Source organism: Micropterus dolomieu, linkage group LG02 (assembly GCF_021292245.1).
Source record: "Micropterus dolomieu isolate WLL.071019.BEF.003 ecotype Adirondacks linkage group LG02, ASM2129224v1, whole genome shotgun sequence".
Classification (NCBI taxonomy): Eukaryota; Metazoa; Chordata; class Actinopteri; order Centrarchiformes; family Centrarchidae; genus Micropterus; species Micropterus dolomieu.
Genome location: NC_060151.1, coordinates 31864473 through 31874273, shown reverse-complemented (window position 1 = coordinate 31874273; position 9801 = coordinate 31864473). Strand labels below are relative to the sequence as shown.

The window sequence follows — 9801 nt, the reverse complement described above, 5'->3', positions numbered from 1 at the left end:
AAATATGAATAATCAGCTGAGCTGTGAAGATGTCAGTTAATAAACTTAACTATATATACTGTTAATTAAATAATTATAGTTGCGTAATTTATTTTGCAAGCAAACAAATAAAATACTGATTAAAAAGAAAATCAGAAGCACACCTGAGCAGGCTGCAGCCAGGTTAATCTGCTGTTTATCCACAGCAGCGTTACAGGAAGTGACTTAAAGTACAAAATATAAAGGATTATAAATATTAATACATTCACGTGTTCAACACTTTACTGGTGCAGCTGCTGAAGGTGGAGCCACTTTAATCACTTTACATACATGTTCTTATATTAACGTTAACGTAATCGTCAGAATTTATTTGCTTATTACATTTTGGCTCATCAGTCTGAATTAAAAAGTACAACATCAGCCTCTGAACTGTACCGCAGTGGTGTTACCTCAAAACTGTCCTCCAAATCAATCGATTAATGGATGAAATATTGATTGATCCATAATGAAAATGATTATTAGCTGCAGTTTGACACAAAATCAGATGATTTAATCCTGTGAATTTAAACAAGAAGGACGAGTATAAACACAGATGTGATCAGCTGATAAAAGCTACGTGCTAACCGATGCTAAGTCACGGTGACAGCAGATATTCAGGTGTGAGGCCCCGCCCCAGGTGGTGAGTGAGAGTTCAGACCGAGCCTGCATGGAGGGTTCCAGGTCACGACCCTGCAACATCCCGTCCCACAGGAGAGATGGAGCCGGGTTGTTTAGACTAGTGCGGGGCCCGTTCACAGGCGCCGTTCACAGGCGCCGTTCACAGGGGCCGTTCACAGGGGCCGTTCACAGGGGCCGACGTGCTGCATCCCTGCACTTTTTAGATCAGCTTGTTCAAACTGTGCGTGTCTGGTTTCACCTGCAGCTTCAATAACACTGAAACAACAACGCTGGATATTCAGCGCTTCATTAGAACTTCATAAACTCTCAATTATCAAACCTGCGTGATGACGATGACGATGATCCGTTTCACCCTGAGCTGTTCTCTAGTATAACTATTCATTCTGAACGTGTCACGTGTCCAAATTGCACCAAACTGGGTCCACAGTAAACCCCCCCCCCCCACGTGTGCAGGACGTCGCAGGACGATGCAGGACGTCGCAGGACGTCGCAGGATGGTGCAGACATGCAGCTACCAGAGTTACGGTGTTTCTGCCATTGCTCTTGGTCATTACACTGCATCTTTTGCTGTGTGGTCCATTCAAACCCAGACTTCGTTCAGTAACTCTGCTGTCTCTGTGCAGTCATCTCACCTACTAGCTGCTGAAGCTGACAGGAAGTCAGCAGGGCGGGGCCTCAGATCTCTGCTGACACACCTGAATATCTGCTGTCACCATGACTTTGCTTTGATTATCGCAGCTTTTATCAGCCGATCACTTCTGTGTTGATCTGGATGAAGTCGTTCTGCCAGTTTAAACCTCTGAACCATCCTGTTTAGTATCGGAGCTGCTGATTCTTTTCATTCTGGATCAATCTGCTGTTTATTTTCTCTGTGAATCGACTGATCGCTTGACAGTTTAACTCAACGTTCCTAACAAACATCACAGGTATTACAGATCTTCATGAGAGAAGATAAAACGTGATCAACAGAAAACTTTGCAGCACTTCAGATGAGTGGACAGTTTATACAGAGCAGCGACAGAGAAGCTTTATCACAGGAGGAAATCTGCTAAATGTGTGTGTGAGGGAGACACAGTGAGTTCATATTTCAGCCTGTTTACTTTAAATTCTGTATGTTTTACAATCAACGTTGGCCGACCATGTCAAAAGATTATAAACAGTTGTGATTAAACATTTTAGGTTGTGAAGATAAAGATATTGGAGCTTTAAAAACATCAACAATAAATAAGAAGTGAGCTGTAAACTAAATAAACTAAAAACTGGTATCAAACAGAGCAAAGGGTGGACATAAAAAGAGAAACGTTTGCGGGTGAATATAAACATTAACATTAAAACCTCACTTGGTTCTCAACTTTAAATTAGTACGAAACAAAGTAGATGTACTCAAGTACTGTATTTATACTGTATTTCCATTTTATTATGCCACGTGATACTTCTGCTCCACAACAGGTCACATATTGTGTATATAAATCAAAGGTCTAAAGTAATAAAAGTACAAATATTCAGTATTCTAGAAAAGTCCAGAAACTCAGTCTCCGTCCACAGCAGCGTTTTAGCTGCGTATCAGAGTTGATCTGCGTCTTTATTAAAGCGACTGAAAACGCACATCTAGTGGCCGTTCACGTCCACTGGGCATGTGCGTGTGTGCCGGTGTAAAACCAAAATCTGTGACCTATCAGATTCTGTGACTACACCCAAACGACGATGTTTTCCAAACCATAACCAAGAACGTTTGGTGCCTAAACCCGACCAAACTGCGCTTAACTTGCCATCTGGGTCACAGAATCTGATAGGTCACACATTTTTTGTCACACCGGTGTAAACATGAAGCTGATGGTCTCTTACGTAGTTACAGAAGATTTGTCGAAAGAATAAAGAACTACTGATGAAGAACCAGATTTTATTTTGCATGGACCAATAACGAGCTGGGACTGTTACTGAGTGTAACATGGGAGTTAAAAGTGGCGATGGCGGCGGGTTATTTGCATGGTACAAAATATTTAAATAAAAATACCAAATCAAAAACTCTGTCAGCAGCATCGTGTTTCTGCATGACTTATCAGAGCCAATCAGAGAGCCGAGCGTGAGCGTCATCGTTTCTAAAGTCCTCCTTGTTTGCCCGTCTGCCCTCAAACGCTACCTGGAGTTTTAAAACGAAAAAAGGGGTCGGCTGCGTTTTCAAACTTCTCCGTTTTAGGACTCTGTTTTGCAGCGGTGTGGGCGGGGCCTGAGAACAGATTCAAAATGCAGAACTTTCTTCTTCTCTCCTCTCACATTAATCACCTGATGACCCCTCCGACAGATCTGGTGACCCTCCAGAGGGTCGAAACTCTAAACTAGTCCATTAAAGGGAGTCTCACACCTGGCGCCCCCCTGTGGGGACACACACCTGGTCATCTTTGGGGATTATTTTAAGTTTTAAAGTGCGTTCCCACCAAAAGCTAATTCAGCTGCTTGATTACATACAAATAAGCTTTTTACTTTAGTTTTTGGAATTACAACTTGATTTATCTTCACTCGCAGTTGTCGGCAGCTTCACATCCGGTACACCTGTTGTTGTTAGCGTCGGATGGCACCAGACTTCTGCTGGACTGCGACTTCATATTTATATAAAAACGAGACATAGCTGGACATTACTTGGAGAAAAGAAAGCGAGGAGGTTGAACTACCTGCTGAGTTTAGAAAATATCTGTCTGTAACTTTATTCCAGCTGTCGTTGTACTTTAACAGGTTAGCATAGCGTAGCCCTGATCGATCCGAACTCCATTCAGAAAACAAACATTTTAGAAGTTGTCGTCCTGCTGACAGACCTGACAAAGCATCACTTCATATGTTTAACAAAACTGCATCATATTGTAGTTATTTCAGCATCAGTTTAATCCGTTTACTGCAGTTAAATCACAGCCAAGGGTTTGCTTTGGGTTCATATAGCTGTAGTATTCGCGGGTTGTGTTTATTCGCTTAAAACGCGTGTGAACACTCAAAATGTCCAGCGGTCAAACTCGCGCGAGTAAAGCGAGGCGAATATTAAATTTGCTTTTGGTGTGAACGCAGCTTTAAACTTGGTTTAAGTGTTGGAAAATATTTTAAAGTTTGGATAAAACGTTATAAACTCTGTAGGGCTGCAGCTAAAGATGGTGTTTATTATAAAATGTGTTTTTACAATAAATCAATTCAGAGTTTATAAATAACAGTGAAAATAGTGAAAACACTACTGTAGTTTCAGAGAGACCAAGACAACATTGTCAGATTAACATTGTGAGGACCTGACAGTCCACTCAGCTCCATTTGGGGAGTGAAAAACAGGTTCCCACAACTTTATGTGTGATTTTAGGGTAAAAACTGTGAATAATTTCATTTTTAGGTTTAATTAAAATACATTTTAAGATTTCTTTTAGGGTTTGAATGTTGGTGGTGTTAAAGGGAGATATGCGCTGGAACTATTTCTTTACAGAATCCATCCTCGCTGCAGGTCTGAACGCCAATTCATGGTTTCTGCGTGGCCTCGAGGGTCCAGCTGATCCATGAAGGTCTGAGCGGCGACAAACGAACCGACGGCTTCTGTTTCCTGCTCTCTACGTGTGAACTGTTTCTTCGCCATCCTTCAGCGTCGCACACACCCTGTTCTTCTTCTGACATTTTTATGCAATTCAGCCTAAAACAACAAACATCGTCCTGATGAACCACCTGACAGGCGTGGTGGTGCGAACGATCACTGTAGCAACTGCAGAAACTAAAACTCACAGTCAGTTTCATCACTTTCCTCAAATCAAACAGAAAAGTTCTGCTAAATTAATAATCCCACCGGTTGGTTTTGGATTCAATTTTAAAATCTCCACAAATATTTAAAGTTTGCACATTTAAAATTAATCTCCAGTTTAAAGATCCGAGCGGATGTTTGTGGATTAAAGTCTGTATTTCAGATTCACAGCAGCAGATTCTTACCTCTCTCCGAGGGAGTCGACGTGTTTCTGTCACAAATCTTGAAACTCAGGTTACTTTCAGCCTGTGATGTCATCAGTGGGCGGAGACTCAGGTGCAGAAAGCGGTCAGGTGAGTTTAGAAACTGTTTGTTTATGCTGGTTTACACTTTTACGTTATGTTTTTCTTTAAATTATCACCTTTGTTTTATTATATTCAGTATAATACATGTACATGTTTAGATTTTATTGTTATTTAACTGAAAGGAAAGATTTTGCATTTGCAGGTTTTGCATTTAATTTTGCACGTCTATTTTATTTTGTAAATTTTATATCACTTTGCCAGCAATATAATAATGGTGGTGCAGAAACATTTCAAATAAAAAAATAGATCTGAATTTTATTATTTTGTTTTAGGTCAATTCTTAATTTATTTAAATTTTTTCTTTTTCAATTTAGCTCTTTTTTTTCTTTTTTTTTTACATGATTTTTAAATATTGAGTCTAAGAACAATTTCACAGTCAGCTGTAAAAACCATGGTAAATACTGTATATGAGTAATTTTACGCTGTACACCCTTAATTTAATTTTTCAGCTTTATTTTACTATTTTTTAAAATAAATAAAAAAAATCTGATAAAATATAATTATGAAAAAAAGACTATTAAGTAAAAATGTCTATTTTTATGATTAAAAAAAGGTATACACCACATTTTTAAATAGTTAACCAAATAAATAAAATGATAAGAAAAATACAAACAATTAAAACCTTTTAGAAAAGTTGACAACATTTTCTGTGTTTGGGGGACGACTCATGACCTCCGTATTTCTAAAACCCTGGATATGACCCGGACAAACGCGTAGACTTTACCTACTTTTCAAAAAAACAATCACGTGTCCTCTGAGGCGAAGGCGTGACCGTGACAAAGGGTTTGATAACCACCACCTGCTCTGATCCGAGCGGTTTGGGGGTTGATGCCTTGCTTAATCGCAGGATGTTTGCAGAGGGAACAACATGTTTTTCATGCTTACACCTGAAGACAGACTGGACCGAGGACATTCCTGCAGGTGTGTGTGTGTGGCATCAGGTGTGAGGTGGTGAATCCTGTTTGGCCATTGGTCCTCCTGGCAGGTTGCGTAACCCGGCGAGCTCCCCAGTAAAATTATGAAATAACAATAAAAAGCCACTTACTGAGAAAAGAGGTTATTAAAATTTATCTGGTCGAAATTAAAATAAATGTTATGAATCCTAAATATTTCTATCTATTGTGTATTTTGTTTTCTTGGGCTTCCATAGAAACACCACCATTTTAATAGGCTATAGTAAAATAAACCCAGTCAGATGCTTAAGATTCAGATAATGTTGTGTCCATATGCAGAAAAGTGCAGGATGTGTTTAGCCTAGCTTAGCACAAACACTGGAAGCAGGGGGAAACTGCTAGCCTAGCTCCATCAAAAGAGAAAAACTCCAATATGGTCTGATTTACACATCACATCTTGTTAGCAAATATGTGCCAGGAGTCAAGACCTTGAAGCTAACAAAACCTATTGAGGCTAAATCCAAAGTGGTAGCATGTAGAAGCTAATCTAAGCAGGCCAGGATCAACACTACAGTAACAGTGTAGCGTTAGCTCAGGGTTTAAAGTCGTATCAATGTATTTTGCAATTAACAGATGCATAATTATGATTTGACAAATGAAATCAACAGCAGTAGCCGGCAGCTAGCCAAGCTCACATCAAGTGTGAAAACTAAATCAAGCTTCTAACAGCTACAAAGTCTTTATTGGCATTTAATTAACAGAACAGTAACAACCGGCCGCGGTGTGACGTTAGCTCAGGCCTGTATGAACCTTTCATGCTGTCAGTCAGTTACAGATTAGCTCCTCAGCTACGTTAACCGACTAACTGAAGATTAGAGTTGTAACATGTTAGCTTGAAGCACAACCTGCCTTCTCCCCATCAAAGCTTAACAGATGTCAGCTAGCTAGCTAAACTAGCCGCTGACTCAGCAGTGTTAGCTTGTGTGACAGAAACGCGGCTGTTTCATTAGCATTGTGAAGCATATTAGCCTTTAAAAAAAATACATCGTCCAACAACTCAAAGTCTGTTCGATTGTTGCATCTTGTTTATTGAACAGGTGTAAAAAAGGAAACGTAAACTGTATTGTAGTTGCAGCTGTTAGCATTGGAGCTAACCATACTGTCAAGTAACTCACTTCCATGGTTCAGTTAGCATCTAGGTCCTGCTAGCTTATTGTTAGCTTCTATCACTTGCCTTTAGGCTCAGCTAAACGCATGATTACAGGATGGACGGGTGACTTTGCTTGTTAGCTAACAAGACAACATGTAAATCCGGCAGAATGAGTTGCTGAAGGCTGTGGGTGGAGCTAAGCTAACAGTTTACTTCTGCTTTCAGTCTTTGTTCTCTGTAATTTTGGTTCTGGGTTAAAAAGAAGAGACACAACACATGTTGAACGGTTTGTTCTTTTATAAAATCACTTCGTACAAATAATAAACAAAAAACATATGTGGGCAGATTCAGGTGTTTTATCTGGTTTTGATTCTGTAAGAGTCTCTACAGAACACCTCTCCGTCACATCAGTGATCCACGTTCAGTCCGTTGGTCGGCGTCTGTGCCAGACTCCACAGGGAACTTTTCATGTTTTAGCCCCAGGAACTACAAATCCTGTCAGCCTCCATCTCCTGCAGATCAGTTCCCTGTATTTGTTTAATTGAAGGGAAGAGGCAGCTACAACATGAACAAACTAACAGAGGACTGGTCCTTCAAAGACGTTCTGTTCCTGACGCTTCAGCCTCCAGACTTCCTCTTCAGAAGTCTTTGTAATGAAGCAACCTGAACACAGACAGACAGAAACCAGTCAGTCAACGACAGTCACGACGTTTGAGTCGGACCAGCGCTAACGGCAGCAACGTCTCAGGTACAGAACACAGGTGAGCTGACGTTCACCTTTTATACTGAAGAACCGAGAAACGACCCAAACCTACTAACTTTATTACAACAAATAAATAAAACTTAAAACATATTTTTTTTTAAAAGAGGAGCCGATTGGCTGTCTGACCTGAACAGAGGGGCGTGTCCTTTGTTGTTGGCCAATGAGAAGAAGCCGCTGTGTGGAGAGAAGTCGAGGCAGCTGGTTCGATAAACAATCTTCTTCTTAGCGACGGGGAAGTTTGAGAAGACAGTGAAGCTGGGCAGGTGGACCTGAGGGGACACAACCAGGACAGGGTTCAGGTTCAGGTTCAGGATCAGGGTTCACAGACGCCCAGCGGTCACGGTCGACTCACCAGGCGTACGGCCTCGTCCTCGGCTCGGGAGGCGATGGCCAGGATCTCCGACGAGGGGTTAAAGGCCAGAGAGGTCGCTGAGGTCAGCAGGTTCATCACCGCCTTCAGAGGCTTGGGATTGGCTGAATTTAGACACGCCTCCTGGGAGTACACGTTGACCACGCCCGACTGAGAGCTGAAACAGAGAGACGATCAATACTGGATGGACACCGGGTGACCCGTTACAACCAGTTTCATCATGCGACTGTGACTTTAAATCTCTTTGAGAGTTGTTATATGACCCGTGTGACCACGACCACTGAACGCCACGGTTTCTTTGTGGTCTGTCTAACAGTCAGCTATCAGCCAATCAGAGAGCAGGACGGTTTGTGGGCGTGTCTTACCCGCAGGCGAGGTACCGTCCGTTGCGTGAGGCGGCGATGGACGTTCCCTTCACGCAGCCTTCGTCTGTAAACCTGTTCAGACACCGGCTGCTGCGCGTGTCCCACACGTACACCTCCCCCTCCTCTGCACGCACACGCACACACTTTAACCACGTGACGGACAGGAAGCTCATGTGTGATGTCACTCTCTCAAGGCGGCGGACTCACCTGAGTTGGCGAAGACTTTGCTGCCGTCGTGAGAGAAGGCGACGCCGCTGACGTCACCGTTCACCTTCATACTGCGAACCACCTCCTTCGTCTGAACACACAGGAAAAGTATTGCAATGCAAGAAAGTACACAGAGTACTGCACGTGTGTACTAACGGAAGTACACACTATTTCTTCATTAGTTTTTTATTTTTGTTTTGATTTTATGATATTTGTTTTCTCTGTATTTTATTATTTTAATCGTCAAAACCCGTTCAGAGATCCTGAGGCTGAAAAACACGACAGCCTTAAATAAATACTTGACCAACGCTGTGACATCACACAGAAGAAGAAACTTCCTGTGTGAGTAAATCCGTCGACTCGCGAGTCCTCCAGCGTCTACAACTACACCAGCAGCAGAAGAAGAGGAGGGGGGGCGTCACCTTGAGCGTGAGGAGGTGCAGGTATCCGTTGGTTCCCGTGAGCAGCAGAGCGCCTCCTTCAGGACACACAGAGAACTCCTTCACCCGGGCTTCATTCAGACCTGAACACAGAGCGGCGTTTAGTCTGACAGACCTGAGAGCAGCGAGGACCAAATACAGAATGACAGTGAAACACGCGGTCGATATTTACTACCAGCTAGATGCAGCGTGCTGCGTCGAATTGACAGCGTTGTGTTGGAAAGATTTGTAGGAGAGGGAAGAGCGAGAGGATATGCTGCGCGAACGTGCTACGGCGCTCTGCGATCAAGTACGATTTTAAAAAGGACTAGGAAAAAAAACAAATGGGACCACATGGGACCAGCGAGGACCACATGGGACCAGCGAGGACCGACGGGGACCAGTGAGGACGGGGACCAAGGAAGGGGACCACATGGGACCAAGGGGAAGGGGACCGACGGAGACCACATGGGACCAAGGGGAAGGGGACCAGCGAGGACCGACGGGGACCAAGGGGAAGGGGACCAGCGAGGACCGACGGGGACCAAGGGGAAGGGGACCAGCGAGGACCGACGGGGACCAAGGGGAAGGGGACCAGCGAGGACCGACGGGGACCACAGGGGACCAAGGAAGGGGACCACATGGGACCAAGGGGAAGGGGACCGACGGAGACCACATGGGACCAAGGGGAAGGGGACCACATGGGACCAGCGAGGACCGACGGGGACCAGTGAGGACGAGGACCAAGGAAGGGGACCACATGGGACCAAGGGGAAGGGGACCGACGGAGACCACATGGGACCAACGTGGACGCCCACCAGCCTCAGCTGCTCCCTGTGAGCACTGCTCAATAAGCTAAGATGGTGAACATCACACCTGCTAAACATTGTTAGCAGGTGTGACCCCCCCCCC

The 9801-nt window shown here is 43.5% G+C and overlaps 2 protein-coding genes across 6 annotated transcripts in view; both read right to left on the bottom strand.

The window, feature by feature from the left end:
- The window catches only part of LOC123967514 (E3 ubiquitin-protein ligase TRIM39-like), a 16238-nt gene extending 11526 nt beyond the window's left edge, over nucleotides 1-4712 (bottom strand). For 2 of the 5 annotated variants that reach the window (XM_046043631.1, XM_046043632.1), the window contains exon 1: nucleotides 4603-4710. In XM_046043631.1, the coding sequence (XP_045899587.1) occupies nucleotides 4603-4675 (73 nt within the window). In that variant the 5' untranslated portion in view covers nucleotides 4676-4710. Of the gene's footprint in view, nucleotides 1-4109; nucleotides 4274-4602 lie in introns of those variants that run through there. The other 3 variants (XM_046043636.1, XM_046043637.1, XM_046043633.1) reach the window with 3 other exon arrangements.
- A 2335-nt stretch (nucleotides 4713-7047) lies between these two features.
- The window catches only part of utp18 (UTP18 small subunit processome component), a 7707-nt gene continuing 4953 nt past the window's right edge, over nucleotides 7048-9801 (bottom strand). The window contains exons 9-13 of the mRNA XM_046038703.1: nucleotides 8471-8561; nucleotides 8264-8387; nucleotides 7881-8055; nucleotides 7655-7797; nucleotides 7048-7428 (exon numbers count right to left, since the gene is read on the bottom strand). Of these exons, the coding sequence (XP_045894659.1) occupies nucleotides 7404-7428; nucleotides 7655-7797; nucleotides 7881-8055; nucleotides 8264-8387; nucleotides 8471-8561 (558 nt within the window). The 3' untranslated portion in view covers nucleotides 7048-7403. The remainder of the gene's footprint in view (nucleotides 7429-7654; nucleotides 7798-7880; nucleotides 8056-8263; nucleotides 8388-8470; nucleotides 8562-9801) is intronic.